The sequence below is a fragment of the Apus apus genome, chromosome 29 (genome assembly GCF_020740795.1).
Source record: "Apus apus isolate bApuApu2 chromosome 29, bApuApu2.pri.cur, whole genome shotgun sequence".
Lineage (NCBI taxonomy): Eukaryota > Metazoa > Chordata > Aves > Apodiformes > Apodidae > Apus > Apus apus.
In genome coordinates, this window is record NC_067310.1 from 216434 (window position 1) to 234481 (window position 18048).

The 18048-nt window shown below is 56.8% G+C and overlaps 2 protein-coding genes across 3 annotated transcripts in view; one reads left to right on the forward strand and one right to left on the reverse strand.

Moving 5' to 3' along the window:
- MVB12A (multivesicular body subunit 12A) lies at positions 1-4559 on the forward strand. The gene is made up of 9 exons (XM_051641597.1): positions 1-110; positions 246-341; positions 413-500; positions 2013-2139; positions 2231-2386; positions 3254-3336; positions 3640-3698; positions 3816-3866; positions 4018-4559. Exons 1-9 carry the CDS (start codon positions 30-32, stop codon positions 4078-4080), a joined length of 804 nt encoding a protein of 267 aa, XP_051497557.1. The 5' UTR covers positions 1-29; the 3' UTR covers positions 4081-4559.
- Positions 4551-18048, reverse strand: part of ATP13A1 (ATPase 13A1) — a 26398-nt gene continuing 12900 nt past the window's right edge. Inside the window, exons 14-26 of one of the 2 annotated variants that reach the window (XM_051641580.1) lie at positions 16544-16719; positions 15650-15760; positions 15085-15210; positions 14274-14382; positions 13223-13422; positions 12124-12220; positions 10857-11038; positions 10018-10132; positions 8881-9077; positions 8020-8162; positions 6663-6774; positions 5320-5463; positions 4551-4831 (exon numbers count right to left, since the gene is read on the reverse strand). In XM_051641580.1, the coding sequence (XP_051497540.1) occupies positions 4721-4831; positions 5320-5463; positions 6663-6774; positions 8020-8162; positions 8881-9077; positions 10018-10132; positions 10857-11038; positions 12124-12220; positions 13223-13422; positions 14274-14382; positions 15085-15210; positions 15650-15760; positions 16544-16719 (1823 nt within the window). In that variant the 3' untranslated portion in view covers positions 4551-4720. Of the gene's footprint in view, positions 4832-5319; positions 5464-6662; positions 6775-8019; positions 8163-8880; positions 9078-10017; positions 10136-10856; positions 11039-12123; positions 12221-13222; positions 13423-14273; positions 14383-15084; positions 15211-15649; positions 15761-16543; positions 16720-18048 lie in introns of both variants that reach the window. The other variant, XM_051641579.1, reaches the window with a different exon arrangement.

Genomic DNA, 18048 nt, shown 5'->3' on the forward strand with positions numbered 1-18048 from the left:
GGAGGGAGGGAGGGAGGAAGGCGGAAGCGATGGCGGCGACCGGGGAGGCTCCGCTCACCGGCGTGGCCTGGGCCGCGACCCCCGAGGCCGCCCCCGCCGGCTGGACCCCGGTAGGAGCGCGGGGACGGCGGGACCCGGACACCGGGCCCCGGCTCCACCGCGGTTCCCAGTTTCACCGCGCTCCCCCGGTTCTACCGGGGCCCCTCCGGTTCTACCGGGGCTTGACTCTCTCCCTGTACCCTCAGATCACCGTGACCGTGGAGGGCGCGGCGGCGAATTTAGGCAAAGGTTTCGGGCACCGGAGCGGCGGGTACTTGTGCGTGAGCAGCGGCGGAGCGCAGGTCGGGGGGGTCCCGGGGTTGGGTGATAAGGGGTGATACCGGCCCCGGTGCTGAGCTCCCGTCCCGCCCAGGCTCCGGTGGTGACCGATGTGCAGGTGCTGAGCGACCGGAGCCCGCAACCCGCCGGGTACAGCCGCGCTCCCGAGTTCCCGGAGCCTCGTAAGTGCCTCCCCGGGGACACCCCGACCGGGGGGGGGCTCGATCCGCTGCCCAATTCCCGGTTCCCAGCCCCATTGCCCCGGTTCCCAGGCTCCCTTCCCGGTCCCGTGTGTCTCTCCGATCGCCGTTTCCCCTCTTCCCGGTCCCCAGCCTGACGGTCCCCCCGCCTCAGGCCCCCTCTCCCGGTCCTCAACCCCCCCCCATCCCAGTTCTCAGGCCCCCATCCCGGTTCCCAGACTCCCTCCCTGCTCCTCTGTCCCATCCCTGCTCCTCAACCCCCCCCATTCCCAGATTCCCTTCTCAGACCCCGGCCCCACTTCCCCGGTTCCCAGACCCCCTCCTCGGTTCTCTGCCCCGTTCCCGGTCCCATGTCCCCCCTTCCGGGTCCTCAATCTATCCCCTCTTCCCCGGTTCTCTAAGTCCCCTCTTCCCTAGGGCCCCATCCAGGTTCCCAGCCTCTCTTCCCGTTTTCCAGGTCCCCCTCTTCCCCGTTCCTCTCATCCTCTCTTCCCGGTTCCCAGCCCTTCTCCCAGGTCCCCCCGGTCGCCCAGCCCTTCTTCCCTGTCCCCCTCATCTCTTCCTCCTGGTTCCCCAGCCTTTCTCCCCGGTTTTCCCCAGCCCCACTTCCCGGTTCCCCAGCCTTTCTCCTCGGTTCCCCTCCTCCCGCTTTCCCAGCTCCCCTTCCTGGTTCCCCAGCCCTTCTTCCCGGTCCCCCTTGTCCCCTCCTCCCGGTTTTCCAGCCCTTCTTCCCGGTCTCCCCTGTCCCTTCTCACCCCCTCATCCCGGTTCCCCAGCCTTTCTCCCCGGTTCCCCTGCTCCCTATCCCGGTTCCCCAGCCTTTCTCCCTGGTTCCCCTGCTCCCCATCCCGGTTCCCCAGCCTTTCTCCCCGGTTCCCCTGCTTCCCGGTTCCCAGCTCCCCTTCCCGGTTCCCCAGCCTTTCTCCCCGGTTCCCCTGCTTCCCGGTTCCCCAGCTCCCCTTCCCGGTTCCCCAGCCTTTCTCCCCGGTTTCCCAGCTCCCCTGCTCCCGGTTCCCCTGCTTCCCAGTTCCCCAGCCTTTCTCTCCGGTTTCCCTGCTCCCCTCCCCGGTTCCCCAACTCCCCTCCCCGGTTCCCCAACTCCCCTCCCCGGTTCCCCAGCTCCCCAGTTCCCCAGCTCCCCTTCCCGGTTCCCTTGCTCCCGGTTCCCCTGCTTCCCAGTTCCCCTGCTTCCCAGTTCCCCAGCTCCCCTTCTCGGTTCCCTTGCTCCCGGTTCCCCTGCTTCCCGGTTCCCCAGCTTCCCAGTTCCCCAGCTCCCCTGCTCTTGGTTCCCCAGCTCCCGGTTCCCCAGCCTTTCTCCCCGGTTCCCCAGCTCCTGGTTCCCCTGCTTCCCGGTTCCCCTGCTTCCCAGCTCCCCTACTCCCAGTTCCCCAGCCTTTCTCCCCGGTTCCCCAGCTCCCCTTCCCAGTTCCCCAGCCTTTCTCCCCGGTTCCCCAGCTCCCTCCCGGTGCCGTTACCCTCTTCCCACCCCCGCAGGCACCGGCCTCTCCCGGAAGAAACGCCTCTACGTGCAGCTGCTCCCGCGGGACGCGGCCAACACGGCGGTGCTGGATCTCAAACTGAGCTCCAAGAGCAAAGCCCTTCCCCACTACATGAAAATAGGGTAGGGGGGCCCTGCCCCAACCCCCCCCCCCCCAGGTCCCCCCATTCCCTCCTGCCCCACCCCCTGACACCCCTTTGGGCTGATTTTCCAGGGAAATGGGACATTTTGCCATTTGGTGTAAAAAAGGGCCGGTTCCAAAGCCCAGTCCCCCACCTGTTCCCAAGCCCAGGACACTCAGCACTGGCCTGAAGGAGCTTTCCCTCCATCCCCCCGGCTCCAGGACTTCTCCAGGATGGAGCCAAAGCAGGTGAGAGATCCCAGGTGGTGGGAAAACCCAGGTGGAGCTCAAGATGCTTCCAACAAAGCAGTTTCACCTCTTCCCAAAAACCAAGAAGCAGAGCTTGGGATGTGCCCCCTGGTTGTCCTAAAGAGTCCTGAGCCCCTTGGCCAAGAAGGCCACCAGCATCATGGCTTGTGTCAGCAGAGTGTGGGCAGCAGGAGCAGGGCAGGGATTGTCCCCCTGTGCTGGGCACTGGGGAGGGGACACCTCAAAGCCTGGGGACAGGTTTGGGTCAGAAAAGGGACATTGAGGGGGTGGAGAGTGTCCAGGGAAGGGCAGTGGAACTGGGGAAGGGGCTGGAGAACAAGAAGGGGCTGGAGAAGATGGAGAAGGGGCTGGAGGAGAAGGGGAAGGGGCTGGAGAACTTGTGAGGAGCAGCTGAGGGAGCTGGGGGTGTCCAGCCTGGAGAAGAGGAGGCTGAGGGGAGACCTGCTGGCTCTGCAACTGCCTGGAAGGAGGTTGGAGCCAGGGGGGGGTCGGGCTCTGCTCCCCAGGAACAAGTGATGGGACAAGAGGAACCGGCCTCAAGTTGCCCAGGGGAGGTTGAGGTGGGATCTTGGGAACAATTCCTTCCTGGCAAGGGTTGTCAGGCCCTGGCCCAGGCTGCCCAGGGCAGGGGGGGAGTCCCCATCCCTGGAGGGCTTTCCAAGCCCTGGAGATGGTGCTGAGGGACATGGTTGGTTCCAACCTTCATGATTCCACCTACAGACACCCCCATTCCCAGCTTTACCTGCACATTCCAGTACTGGGAACAAATCCTTCCACCTCCTGCTTTCCATTCCTTTCCTCTGGGGCTCGTTAGGAGGGACATTAATTAATTGTCACTTGCTCCAGGTCCCCAGGGGCTGGAGGCAGCATCAAACGGGCTCCTCAGGATGAGTCTCTCTATGACACCTACAGCATCTACAGCCTCTCAGGTGAGGTGGTTCCACCTTTGGATCCCAAATGAAGGGAATTTAAACCAAAAACAGGGCCTGGGAGTCGGGTCCTGCTCTTGGTGCCCTCTTCAAAGTTGGGAATTGGGCAGAATTCCTAGAGGGAAGTTGGGTTTTCCCCCCAAGATTCTCCTTTCCTGAACATTATTCCTTGCTGGAATGAAAAGTTACCACTTGATTTCTTGCTTCTTTGGGCACTAAGGTTTCCCTTCCTACTTCATTTAAGCAGCAATTAATTAATGAGGTGTTTTCTCCTTCCTTTTCCTCAACATCCTTCTTTTCCAGCCATGGATGGAGTCCCCTTCACCCTCCACCCCAAATTTGAGAGCAGACTCAGCTCCACAGTGAGTCCTCCTCCCAACTCCCTCACAATTCCTCTTAAAAAAACCATTATTCAAACTATTTCTTCTTCTTATTAATCATTAAATCTCTTCTTCCAACTATTCTCCCTCCTCTTTTAGCCTCTCCTTGCTGACCTGACCGTGAAATCTCTCGCCGACATCGAGAAGGAGGTAAATTTGTTGGTCTCTCCTTATTTGTTGGGGTTTTTTTTTGGGGGGGAGGGGGTGAAGATTTGGAATTGTTCCCATTCCAACCTTCTCCTTCCTGCTCATTTCTTGGTGGGAATTCCAGTCCAATTATGGTTTTTGTTGTGAATTCCAGTACAATTATGGTTTTGTGGTGGAAAGGACGGCAGCCGCGCGACTCCCACCCACCGTTTGTTAACACTTCCAAGCTGGAAACTGCCTCCAATGAAATTCCAAGATGTTGGAAGAGACAAAGAATCACTTGGGGAAGAAATGGGTGTGGTTGGTTTGGGGGTTTTTTTTTTAACCTGCCAAAAGATTTAGGTGATGATTTTTCAACGCAAAGCCAAAAATTCTTGGCACTTTTTGTTGCTCTTCCACTTTTCCCAACTCTTATCCTGATTCTTTTTTGGTTCCTGCCCTCTTGGGGTTGTTTTCACTCCTGAAAAAAAAACCATCACAAAGCTTCTCCAGCCCCACCAATTTCAAAATCACACCCGTTGGGATGTGGTTTGTTTTTGTTTTTTTTTAGTTACCAAATCCTGAAAATGTCTCTTGAAACATTCTTCAAGTTGGTGCAAAAAAACCAACCAATTCCCGACGCTCGGTTGGTTGGGTTGGGTTGGTTGGTGGGATGATGGGACCTGGAAGGATTAAAAAGTCAAGAACTTGGCTTCACAGAGGTGTTTTTCCAACATGATTTGGAAGAAAAAAGTTTTCCCCCAAAGGATCAAGAGTTATTTGTCAAAAAAATAAAGAAGAAAACAAGGATTCAAGCTGATTCTGGTGGCCCTGGGTGGTCTCCTCTGTTGGGGATGAGGAACTTCTGGGGGTCCTTTTCAGGAAGGCACTTTGAGCTTGGCACTCCCCAGCAGGAACTGAAGGATTCTGTCCACTGACAAGGCCAGGAAGAAGTCAACCAGCAACACTTGGGTGATCACCAGCTTGAACTGGGGAAAAGAAACACAATTTGTTGCTCTCTGTCCCCTCAGGATGGAGCTTCTGCCCCACGTTGGGCACCCAAACCTGCTCAATGACAGCTATACCAGGTTGGGAGAGTTGGGGGTGTTCAACTGGAGAGGAGAAGGTTCCAGAAAGACCTTAGAGCACCTTCCAGTGCTTAAAGGGGCTCCAGGAAAGCTAGAGAGGGACTTTGGCCAAGGGCAGGAATGATGTCCCTCCCCAGCTTTCCTGGAGCCCCTTCAGACACTGGAAAGTGCTCGAAGGTCTTTCTGGAACCTTCTCTCCAGGCTGAACATTCCCAGCTCTCTCCATCCCTTCATCCCCCAGCTCTCTCACTTCAAACTATTCAAGTCCTTCTTGCTCCTGTGAAGCATCATCTCCCTGATTTTCTCTTAAAACCCTTCAAGTTCTTCTAGTTTTCCCAGTTGAAACTCCCATCAAACTCCAGTAGGTGCAGGCAATGGTGCCCACTCACCTCCGTGGGGATTTCCACCAATCCAAACTGCTCATTGAACTCTGGTGAGGAACCTGTGAGGAGCCCAACGATGGCAACTCCTGACAGGATGATGCTCCACAGTAGAGGTTTGTTCTCCTGGAGACTCTCCATGAAGGGATGGCCCTGAAAACAAAACACCCAGGAGAAACCATCAGCAGAACTGGGATGTGGAAGAACTTGTGAGAGTTTGGGACAACCTGGTGCAAAAAAAAAAGGACAATTTGTCCTCCTCCCAGAGCTCTGAGGATCCTTCAAGATGAGTTTTGGTTTGTGTTGCTGGACCTTCGTGAAAACATGGGGTGTTGGTTGGGGAAAGACCCCATGGGTGGGTCTGGGAAGAAGATGAGAAGATCCCCCAGCTCCAAACCCAGCCAAGGAGCCATTTGGAGAGATAATGGATGCTCCTCTGGGATGAGGGAAGAGCTGAGGAGCAGAAGGAGCTGGGCTGGAGGGGCAGAAGGTGCCCATGGGGGGCTGAGGAAGAAGGTGCCCAAGCAGAAGTTTCCCTGCAGCCCATGGGGAGATGGCAGCTGGGCCCCTGCAGCCATGGAGGAATGTGGTGGGACATTCCCTGAGGGATGTTCCCTGAGGGATGTGGTAGGACATGCCCAGAGGAACATGCTGGGACATTCCCTGAGGGAACGTGGTAGGACATTCCCTGAGGGAACATGGTGGGACAATTCCCTGAGGGAATGTGGTGGGACATTTCCCTGAAGGAACATGGTGGGACAGTCCCTGAGGGATGTGGTGGGACAATTCCCTGAGGGAACATGGTAGGACATTCCCTGAAGGAACATGGTGGGACATTCCCTGAGGGATGTGGTGGGACATTCCATGAAGGCACCAGAAGGGGTGGGCTTGGATTTGCTGCCATTGGCCTTGGATGATGATGCAGCTGTGGAAGAGCCCACACCAGGGAAGGTGACTGTTCCTCTGGGAAGCCCCAGCTGGAGCAGGTTGCTCCTGACCTGGAGGGAAGGACTTGATGGAGGAGAGGTTGGTGGAGGACTCTGTGCCATGGAGAAGCAGGGGAGGGGTGTGAGGAATCCTCTCTGAGGAGGAAGGAGCAGCAGGAAAACTGGGAAGTGACTCTAAACCCCATCCCATGTTGCCCCAACGTTGAGTCTTCTGCCCATGACCTTCATGGGTGAAGAACCTTCCATAGCCTTGTCTTGACCTTCTCCTTGGGTTTGTCCTCCCACCCCAGTGTGTGTGTAGGGGGAGAAGTTGAGTGAGTGACCACGGGGTTGGTTCCTGGTTGTCCTGTTGGACCCAAACCAGGTCCAAAAGCTTCTCTGGAGCTGGAATGAAGGAGGACTTGCCTTGTAGTTGATGGCAAAGGTGGCCATCTGCATGGCCATGGACATGATGTACACGGTGCTGTTCACCAGGTTGGGCTCAAACTCCTTGTACAGATCCACAAATTCTTCCCGGCTGGAAAAGAAGGAACCTGGAGGTCACTGGGGTCACCAGGAAGATCCACCACCCCTTGCCTGATCCCACTCATCCCAGTTCATTGAAGGGGATTTTTTAGAGGGAAAACCAGTTTGATCCCAAAGGTGGAGGTGGGGCTGGAGCTGCAGGGACAGGTGGGTGGTGGGTTCTTCTTCATACAATAAAAAGTGGGAAAGAAGAAGAGGTTTTGGGGTTGTTTTTTTTCTTCATGAACTTTCCAATCATGGGGACAGGAGATGTTGGAACTACAAGATGGTGCTTCCAGCCTCCTGTTTATGGAATCTGGTTGGAAAAGACCTTGAAGATCATAGAGTCCAACCATAACCCAACTTTCCTAACCCACAACCCAACCCTACCAACCAGTAACCCAACCCTACCAACCAATAACCCAACTCTACCAACCCATAACCCAACTCTACCAAGTCTAGTGCTTAATCCATGTCCCTCAGCACCATCTCCAGGGCTTTGAAACCCCTCCAGGGATGGGGACTGCCCCCCTGCCCTGGGCAGCCTCTTCCAGTGGTTAATGACAGTCACAGGGTGGAGGGATGGGCATGGACCTCTGGAGATCATCCAGCCAACCCCCTGGAGAGCAGGGTCACCTCCAGCAGATCCCACAGGAACCAGCTGGGCTGGGAATGTCTCCAGAGCAGGAGACTCCACAGCCTCTCTGGGCAGCCTGGCCCAGGGCTCTGCCACCCTCCCAGGCAACAAGTTCCTCCTCCTGGGGAGCTGGAACTTCCCATGTTCCAGCTGCTGCCCATGGCCCCTTGTCCTGGCCCTGGACACTGCTGAGAAGAGCCTGCTCCCACCCTCCTGACCCCCCTGCAGATCTGGAGCAGCCTTGAGGAGACCCCCCCTCAGGCTCCTCCTCTCCAGCTCAGCAGCCCCAGCTCCCTCAGCCTTTCCTCACGGGCCAGATGCTCCAGTCCCCTCAGCCCCTTGGTGGCCTTTGCTGTCCCCTCTCCAGCAGCTCCTTGTCCTCCTGGGGAGCCCAGACCTGGACCCACTTCTCCAGATGGGCCCTCACCAGAGGGGCAGGAGAACCTCCCTGCCCTCCTGCCCACACTCTCCTTGATGCCCCCCAGGAGCCCATGGGCCTTCTTGGCCACCAGGACACAACCATCCTCCCTCAACCTCTTCCTCTCCAGCTGAACAGCCCCAGGTCCCTCAGATGTTCCTCAGAGCAGCAAATGGACCAGAGTGGGAAGCAGAAGGACTCACCTGGAGCTGCTGCGTTGTTGGGCTCCATGGTAGAGGTACACGAGGCTGAGGAAATGGACCAGGAACTGGAGCAGAACCGTCAGGACCGTGTATAGGTTGAAGATGTTGGGCAAGGGCCTCTCCTTGGAGAGGGTCTTCAGAGGCTGAGGGAGAAAATCAAAAGAGGGTTGAGTTGGTTTTGGAACATTTCCAGGCAAAATCCACCTGATGTTGTGTCTTCTGGAGGAGATGTAAGAATTCTGGAGCCACCAACATGGACATGGAGGTGTTGGAGAGTGCAGAGGAAGCCATTGAGATGATCCAAGGCTGAAGGAGCTCTGGAGACAGGCTGGGAGAGTTGGGAATGTTCAGCCTGGAGAAGAGAAGGCTCCAGGGAGAGCTTGGAGAACCTTCCAGGGCCTGAAGGGGCTCCAGGAAAGCTGGGGAGGGACTTGGGACAAGGGCAGGTTGGATGGGACCATGGGGGGTTGCTTGAAACTGGAACTGGGGAGATTCTGAGAGAGATGAGGGGAAAATGAGGGTGGGGAGACCCTGGAAGGGGTTGCCCAGAGAAGTTGTGGGTGATGGAAGTGTCCAAGGGCAGGTTGGAGGGGCTTGGAGCCACCTGGGCTGCTGGGAGGTGGCCCTGCCCATGGTGGGGTTGGATCTAGATGGTCTTTGAGGTCCCTTCCCACCCAAACCAGTCTGGGATTCTGGGATTCAAAACATCTTAGGAACAAACATTTCCTCAAGGAAGTGCTGGTCTCAGGAAGACCTCAAATCCCAGGATGAAATGATGATTATAAATGTTTTTTTTCTCTCAGAGGTTCCTTCAGGAACCCTGAGAGGACCAACGTGGTCCCACCACCTCCCATCCCTCACCTTGGACCTGGAGATGAAGAGGAAGCAGCCAGCCAGGAGAAGTCCCTGTAGAGTTGCCTGAAAGTCACTGAACTTCACCCCTTCCAAGTAGAGGACACTCTGGCTGTAGGCCAAGATCAGGGCATTCAGGGCCAGGATCTTGAACATCTGCAGGGTGGTCACCAAGGTGCAACGTCCCTGCTTGATCACGTGGCAGACTGAGGAGGGAGAATTTGGGATCAAAAACAAGAGTTTCTGGAGATTTGTCCTTCAGTTTTCTCCTCCTCTGAAAATGTGGTTGTCCCCCCTGGCCACGGGGGAGGTGACACCTTGAATGCTGGGGAGAGGTTTGGGTCCATTCGTGGTAAGAAGGACATTGAGGGGATGGAGGGTGAGCAGAAAAGGGCAAGGGAAGTGGGGAAGGGGGTGGAGGACAAGGAGAAGGGGCTGGAGGACATGGAGAAGGGGCTGGAGGACAAGGGGAAGGGGCTGGAGGACAAGGGGAAGGGGCTGGAGGACAAGGGGAAGGGGCTGGAGCACAGGGAGAAGGGGCTGGAGAACTTGTGAGGAGCAGCTGAGGGAGCTGGGGGTGTCCAGCCTGGAGGAGGCTGAGGGGACACCTTCTGGCTCTGCAACTGCCTGGAAGGAGGTTGGAGCCAGGGGGGTTGGGCTCTGCTCCCCAGGAACCAGTGATGGGACCAGAGGAACTGGCCTCAAGGTGCCCAGGGGAGGTTGAGGTGGGATCTTGGGAACAATTCCTTCCTGGCAAGGGTTGTCAGGCCCTGGCCCAGGCTGCCCAGGGCAGGGGGGGAGTCCCCATCCCTGGAGGGGTTTCCAAGCCCTGGAGATGGTGCTGAGGGACATGGGGCAGGGGTGGCCTTGGCAGGGCTGGGGGGACAGTTGGACTGGATGACCCTCAAGATCTTCTCTGACCAAAAGTATTCCAGGATTCCCAGTTAACCCCTCCCTGCTTGTGTCCTTGTCCCAGAACCCCTCAGGGGACTTTGAGGTTCACCAAACCATGGGTCTGGGGTCATTCGTTCCCCTCCCCAATGTCATCTATCTTGGCTTGTTCCAAATCCAAGAGTTGTTTCCCTCAGGACACTTGGGAGAGATGGAGACACACCAAAGAGTTCCCCAAGAGTTCCTCTCACTCACTGCACTGGATGGAGGAGAGCTTGGAGGTGAAGGGGGCAGCAATGCTGGCATCTCCCAGCTTCACCACGGGGACACGTTCTTCTTCCAGGTCCTTCAAGACCTGACTGATCCGTTCCTGCTGGAGAAGAAGAGAAAGACCCAGATCACATCTTGTTATTCCAACCTGCATCAAGGACCCTACACCATCTTCTCCCACACTCCTGCTCAAAGGTGAAGCTGAAAAGCCTTCATGAACTTGGTGGCCACCTGGTGAAGCAGCATCTTCTGTGCCCAAAACCCATTCTGATGCTTCAGGACATGGAGCAGGAATCCCTGTTTACATAGGATCATGGAATGGTTTGGTTGGGAAGGACCTCAAAGATCATCTAGATCCAACCCCCACCATGGGCAGGGCAACCTCCCAGCAGCCCAGGTTGCTCCAAACCCCATCCAACCTGCCCTTGGACACTTCCATCATCCACAACTTCTCCAAGAAACCTCTTCCAGGGTTTCCCCACCCTTATTTTCCCCTCATCTCTCTCAGAATCTCCCCAGTTCCAGTTTCAAGCCATCCCCCCTGGTCCATCCCTCCTGCCCTTGGCCAAAGTCCCTCCCCAGCTTTCCTGGAGCCCCTTCAGGTGTTGGAAGGAACCTCCAAGGAACCTTCTCCACTTGGAAACCCCAACTCTCTCTGGGATCATCTCCAAGGTCTCCATGGAACCTTTCCCAGTTGGACACCCCTCAACTCTCCCAACATGTCTCCAGACCTGCTCCATCCTCCCATTTCCATCTGGATGAGCCATGAAACCAGGAGAGGAACCAAGGAAAAGGGGAAGTGAAGTTTGGAAGAAGTTTCCCACCCTCTGCACCGCCAGCTGCTCCTCCCTCTGGGACATCACCCTCTGCTTGGCCCCACGGGATGTGGGCTTCACAGCCCCACCACCGAGGCCTCCCAGAGCTGCTTTCCCATCATTGGGGACATCTCGAGGTCTCTTCTTCCTCTCAGGAAGCTTCTCAGGAGCATTTGCCAGCAGAGCCACACCTGGGAAAGGGGGGAAAAGGATCAACTGGGTGGTGAAAGGGCGGTGGTTCCTTGGGTGGTGAAGGGTCTTCAGAGTTGGAGGAACAACTGGGGTTTGCAAATGGCAATAAATGGTGTTTGGGGTGGGCAGGGAGCTGTGGAGATCATCAAGCCAACCCCCTTGGAGAGCAGGGGCACCTCCAGCAGATCCCACAGGAACCAGCTGGGTTGGGAATGTCTCCAGAGCAGGAGACTCCACAGCCTCTCTGGGCAGCCTGGCCCAGGGCTCTGCCACCCTCCCAGGCAACAAGTTCCTCCTCCTGGGGAGCTGGAACTTCCCATGTTCCAGCTGCTGCCCATGGCCCCTTGTCCTGGCCCTGGACACTGCTGAGAAGAGCCTGCTCCCACCCTCCTGACCCCCCTGCAGATCTGGAGCAGCCTTGAGGAGACCCCCCCTCAGGCTCCTCCTCTCCAGCTCAGCAGCCCCAGCTCCCTCAGCCTTTCCTCACGGGCCAGATGCTCCAGTCCCCTCAGCCCCTTGGTGGCCTTTGCTGTCCCCTCTCCAGCAGCTCCTTGTCCTCCTGGGGAGCCCAGACCTGGACCCACTTCTCCAGATGGGCCCTCACCAGAGGGGCAGGAGAACCTCCCTGCCCTCCTGCCCACACTCTCCTTGGTGCCCCCAGGAGCCCATGGGCCCTCTTGGCCACCAGGGCCCGTTGCTGCCTCAGGGTCACCCTGTTGTCCCCTAGGAGAACCTCCCTGACCTCTTGGCCACTCTCAGAGGGTCATGAAATGGGTTGGGTGGGAAGGGACCTTCAAGGTCATCTAGATGCATGGGCAGGGCCACCTCCCACCAGCCCAGGTTGCTCCAAGCCCCATCCAACCTGCCCTTGGACACTTCCAGGGATGGAGCAACCACAACTTCCTTGGCCAACCTGTTCTAGTGTATCTTCTTGATCCACCCCAGAAGCCCATGAGCCTTCTTGTTGCTGCCTCATGGTCACCCTGTTGTCCACCAGGGCCCTCAAAACCCCAGAGGAACCAACCCTGACTTTGTGTTTAGGGGGACATTGGCCAAACCCAACTTGGTGGCCCAGGGGACTCACCCACATCTGCATGTTTCAGAGCTCCAACGTCGTTGGTTCCATCCCCACACATCAGGGTGACGTAGCCCAGGCTCTTCAAGGTTGTGATGACAAATTCCTGCAACAAGGACCCAAAAATAGGTGTGGTAGGACCTGTGAGGTCTTATCTCCCACAACCTGGGCTGGCTGGGACAGCTTGGTCAGGAGTGACTCTGCTCTACAGGACTTAATACCCTCACATCCACATCCAACCTCAGGTTGTCTCAGGAGCAGAGTGAGGATCATGGAATCCCAGAAACATGAAGGTTGGAAAAGACCTTGAAGATCTTGAGGAGATCCAGTCCAACCATTACAACCAGCCCTGCCAAGGCCACCCCTGCCCCATGTCCCTCAGCACCATCTCCAGGGCTTGGAAACCCCTCCAGGGATGAGGACTCCCCCCCTGCCCTGGGCAGCCTGGGCCAGGGCCTGACAACCCTTGCCAGGAAGGAATTGTTCCCAAGATCCCACCTCAACCTCCCCTGGGCAACTTGAGGCTGGTTCCTCTGGTCCCATCACTTGTTCCTGGGGAGCAGAGCCCGACCCCCCCTGGCTCCAACCTCCTTCCAGGCAGTTGCAGAGCCAGAAGGTCTCTCCTCAGCCTCCTCTTCTGCAGGCTGGACACCCCCAGCTCCCTCAGCTGCTCCTCACAAGTTCTCCAGCCCCTTCCCCTTGTCCTCCAGCCCCTTCCCCATGTTCTCCAGCCCCTTCTCCATGTTCTCCAGCCCCTTCCCCATGTTCTCCAGCCCCTTCCCCAGCTCCACTGCCCTTCCCTGGACACTCTCCACTCCCTCAATGTCCCTTTTCTGACCCAAACCTGTCCCCAGGCTTTGAGGTGTCCCCTCCCCAGTGCCCAGCACAGGGGGACAATCCCTGCCCTGCTCCTGCTGCCCACACTCTGCTGGCACAAGCCATGATGCTGGTGGCCTTCCTGGCCAAGGGGCTCAGGAGTCTTCAGGACAACCAGGGGGCACATCCCAAGCTCTGCTTCCTGCTTCTTGGTTGTGGGAAGAGGTGAAGCTGCTTTGTTGGAAGCATCTTGAGCTCCACCTGGGTTTTCCCAGCACCTGGGATCTCTCACCTTCTGCTTTGGCACCACTCTGGCAAAGACCTGGATGTGTGGGATGAGCTTCAGGAGCTGCTCCTTGTCCCCAGACTGGAGGTAAGAGAGACCTTCCCCAGTGACACAGAGGTCGTAGCGTTGGGTCAGCTCCCCCAGGGAACTGGGAAGCACTGGGAGCACCACAGTCCCATCCACAGATTTCCACTGCCAACTGGAGCCTGGAAGGGACACAAGAGCTGGACACCAGGACACCTGGGAGGTGAGGAACATTCCCACCACACCCTGACCCTGCTGTTTGCAGCTCCTCAGCACTAGGGACACACTTTCCAAGGACAAGGACATGTCACCTCCCACCCAGGGACAGTTTTTCCATGGATTCTCCTTCCCTGAAGTCAGTGACATGGAGCTTGGCTTCCCCTGGGTGGTGTCTGGGCAGCAAGGAGACCTGAACCTGCCCTTGTTTTTTGGTGCTCAGCTCAGGTTAGGAGCTGGCTGAGGAATATCAAGAGCTTGGACAACACTCCAAGTTGAGAAGAAAAAAGGACAAAGGGTTCTTGGGGGTTCTGGGACCTCATTTCCTTTATCAGCATCAAGCAGCAGCACCACCAGCAGGTGGTGAGATCTGATAGAACATCTCAGCTGGGGTTGGGCTGCTGGACCCAGAAGAATCAAGACACAGATGGTTTGGGTGGGAAGAACCTTAAAGATCATCCAGTCCCAACCCACCATGGGCAGGGCCACCTCCCAGCAGCCCAGGTTGCTCCAAGCCCCATCCAACCTGCCCTTGGACACTTCCATCATCCACAACTTCTCCAGGAAACCTCTTCCAGGGTCTCCCCACCCTTCTGGTGAAGAAGTTCCTCCTTGTGTCCAACCTCCAGCTCCCTCTGCCAGTTTCAAGCCATCCCCCCCGGTCCCATCCAACCTGCCCTTGGCCAAAGTCCTTCCCCAGCTTTCCTGGAGCCCCTTCAGGCACTGGAAGGTGCTCCAAGGTCTCCCTGGAACCTTCTCTTCTCCAGCTGAACATTCCCAGCTGTCCTAGCAGGGTGTCCTGGGTGGGGTTGGTCACCTTTGGTCCCAGGAGGCTGCAGGATCAGGGTTTGCTCCCTCTGGAAGAAGTGGAGCTCCCGGGCCACGTGGCAAGCGGTGAGAGGATTGTCTCCTGTGATCATCACTACCTGGTGGGAAAGAGGGGACAGAAAAATAAGTCCCAAGTGGAGAGGGAGCACCTCAGAACCTGTCTTCTGTGGGCTGGAAGGGTTCCTGCCCACTTTGGATCCTGGTGACATCCCCCAGGAGACAGAATCACGGCATCAGTTTTGTTGGAAAAGACCTTGAAGATCAGCCCTGCCAAGGCCACCCCTACCCCATGTCCCTCAGCACCATCTCCAGGGCTTGGAAACCCCTCCAGGGATGGGGACTCCCCCCCTGCCTTGGGCAGCCTGGGCCAGGGCCTGACAACCCTTGCCAGGAAGGAATTGTTCCCAAGATCCCACCTCAACCTCCCCTGGGCACCTTGAGGCCAGTTCCTCTGGTCCCATCCCTTGTTCCTGGGGAGCAGAGCCCGACCCCCCCTGGCTCCAACCTCCTTCCAGGCAGTTGCAGAGCCAGAAGGTCTCCCCTCAGCCTCCTCTTCTCCAGGCTGGACACCCCCAGCTCCCTCAGCTGCTCCTCACAAGTTCTCCAGCCCCTTCTCCTTCTCCTCCAGCCCCTTCTCCTTCTCCTCCAGTCCCTTCTCCTTCTCCTCCAGTCCCTTCTCCTCCTCCTCCAGCCCCTTCCCCTTCTCCTCCAGCCCTTCCCCTTCTCCTCCAGCCCCTTCTCCTGCTGCTCCTCCAGCCCCTTCTCCTGCTGCTCCTCCAGCCCCTTCTCCATGTTCTTACATGGTGTGATGCATTCTGGATCTCCCTGATGACAGCTTTGGAGTCAGCTTTGAGGGGACAGGAAACCACCATGAACCCCACGAACCTCAGGTCACACTCCAGATCTTCCCTCTTTATGTCTCTCACCTGCCAGAATAAACCAGCAAACCAAGTGTCACCAGGAACAATCTTCTCTTCCACTGGCTCCTTCTCAACTTCCAGCTTCTCAGAAGGTCCAGATCATGAAACCATCACAATTCCAGCAGCTTCAGGCAACCACATCCCAAAAAAAACCCCATCCCTCTCTCCTGTTTCCCAAACCTCTGGTTCCTTCCAGAGGAACTGGATGGGAGGGCTGAGGAAGCACAACTTCCACCTTCCCAGAAGATCCAGCTCATGAAACCATCAGAGGAGCTGGATGGGAGGGCTCAGGGTGCACAACTTCCACCTTCCCAGAAGATCCAGCTCATGAAACCATCAGAGGAGCTGGATGGGAGGGCTCAGGGAGCACAACTTCCTCCTTCCCAGAAGATTCAGCTCATGAAACCCTCAGAGGAACTGGATGGGAGGGCTCAGCCAGACCTACCTGCTGGTGGGTGAGGTGGCCCAGTTCTTTGTAGCCAAGGGCCAATACTCTTGCCCCCTCATGGGAGATCTCTGTGTGGACAGCCTGGTAGTTGCTGGGACACTGGGACAACTGGAGAAGATATGGAAATAAAACCATCAGATTCAGGGCATTTCAGACACATTCCAAGCATTCCATACTCAGTCCAAAGACAGGGTGGGAAGAGGCACCTTCAGGAGGGTCACCAACCATTGAGGGAGCCCCCCCAAGTGGGATCTAGATGGTCTTTAAGGTCCCTTCCCAGCCAAACCATTCCATGATTTGATGAGGATCCATTCTTTAGTCCTCAGCAAAGCAACAGGGCCTGGAAAGTTTGGTGGGACATTCCCAAACCTCCCTGGGATCAGACTGAAAGTCCCCAGAGGACTTGGGTTTGGGCTCTGTGTCCTTTTCCAGGAGAATTCCCTATGTCCTTCATGCTCCAAGATTTGGTGGGGACAAAGAGGTGGAAGGGGACAAGGCCTGGTGCTGGAGAAAGGTTCTTCCTTCTCCTTCTCCTTGGCTGGAGAGGAGGAGCCTGAGGGGGGTCTCCTCAAGGCTGGTCCAGATCTCCAGGGGGGTCAGGAGGGTGGGACCAGGCTCTTCCCAGCAGTGTCCAGGGCCAGGACAAGGGGCCATGGGCACCAGCTGGAACATGGGAAGTTCCACCTCAACATGAGGAGGAACTTGTTGCCTGGGAGGGTGGCAGAGCCCTGGGCCAGGCTGCCCAGAGAGGCTGTGGAGTCTCCTGCTCTGGAGACATTCCCAACCCAGCTGGTTCCTGTGGGATCTGCTGGAGGTGACCCTGCTCTCCAGGGGGTTGGATTGATGGTCTCCAGAGCTCCCTGCCCACCCTGGGAAGCCTGAGGAGCTCACCATGTGCTGCAGGGTCTCTGGAGCCCCTTTCACAGCTGCAATGTAGCAGAGGTCAGTAGATCCAACCTGCTCATAGGAGGCCAGGACAGACATTCTCTTCAGGGCACTGGCAAAATGAAACCTCTGGTGAATCTTCAGACCCTGAGTTTTTATGCTCCTGGGGAAAACCTTCTCATCTGGAAACAAAGAGACCAGGAAATCCTGAAAGGTTCCTCCCTTCAGGTCCCAAAATTCCCCCAGATCCATTCCCACTCCTTGAAGACCAGCAGAAAGAGCTGGGAATTGCCAAGGATGAAGGGATGGAACTGGGAACGTTGAGGAGCAGGAGGTTGAAGGGGAATTGACTGAATAGTCAAGAGGGGACAATCCAGGTGAAAAGACCAGCAGGGTGGGGGTTGCAGTGGGATGTGTCCACAAGGCCTCTGGACAAGGACTGGGCTTGGTAGGGTTGGGTGCTGGGTGGTAGAGTTGGGTGATGTCTGGTTGGGTTGGATTATGGGTGGTAGGGTTGGGTTATGGGTGGTAGGGCTGGGTTATGGTTGGGTTATGGGTGGTAGGGTTGGGTTATGGGTGGTAGGGCTGGGTTATGGTTAGGTTACGGGGGTTGGGTTGGGTTATGGGTGGTAGGGCTGGGTTATGGTTGGGTTAAGGGGTGGTAGGGCTGGGTTACAGTTGGGTTATGGGTGGTAGGGTTGGGTTAAGGGGTGGTAGGGCTGGGTTATGGTTGGGTTAAGGGGTGGTAGGGTTGGGTTACAGTTGGGTTATGGGTGGTAGGGTTGGGTTAAGGGGTGGTAGGGCTGGGTTAGGGTTGGGTTATGGGTGGTAGGGTTGGGTTACAGTTGGGTTATGGGTGGTAGGGTTGGGTTAAGGGGTGGTAGGGCTGGGTTAGGGTTGGGTTATGGGTGGTAGGGTTGGGTTACAGCTGGATTATGGGTGGTAGGGTTGGGTTAAGGGGTGGTAGGGCTGGGTTAAGGGGTGGTAGGGCTGGGTTAAGGGGTGGTAGGGCTGGGTTAAGGGTGGTAGGGCTGGGTTGTGGTTGGGTTATGGGTGGTAGGGTTGGGTTAAGGGGTGGTAGGGTTGGGTTACAGTTGGATGATGGGTGGGAGAGTTGGGTGATGGGTTGGAATCAATGATCTTAAAAGTCTTTTCCAACTAGAACAATTCTGTGATTCTGTGATGGGACCACGGGGGGTGGCTTGAAACTGGCAGAGGGAGCTGGAGGTTGGACACGAGGAGGAAATTCTTCTCTGGGAGGGGAATTCTTCCCATGGTGGGGGTTGGATCTGGATGGTTCTTGAGGTCCCTCCAACCCAACCCATCCCATGGTTCCATCATGACCTGTGCTACTTGCGCTCGGATTTGACTGAATTGGCACAATCTGAATGAAACCCCATCAATATGAGCCTGGTGGCTCCAGAAGTCTCTGCTCTCCTCAGAACAGGTTCCTACCATTTTTTTGTCCCTCAGAAATCCAGCAGAAGGATTCCCAGTGCCCCACACCAGCT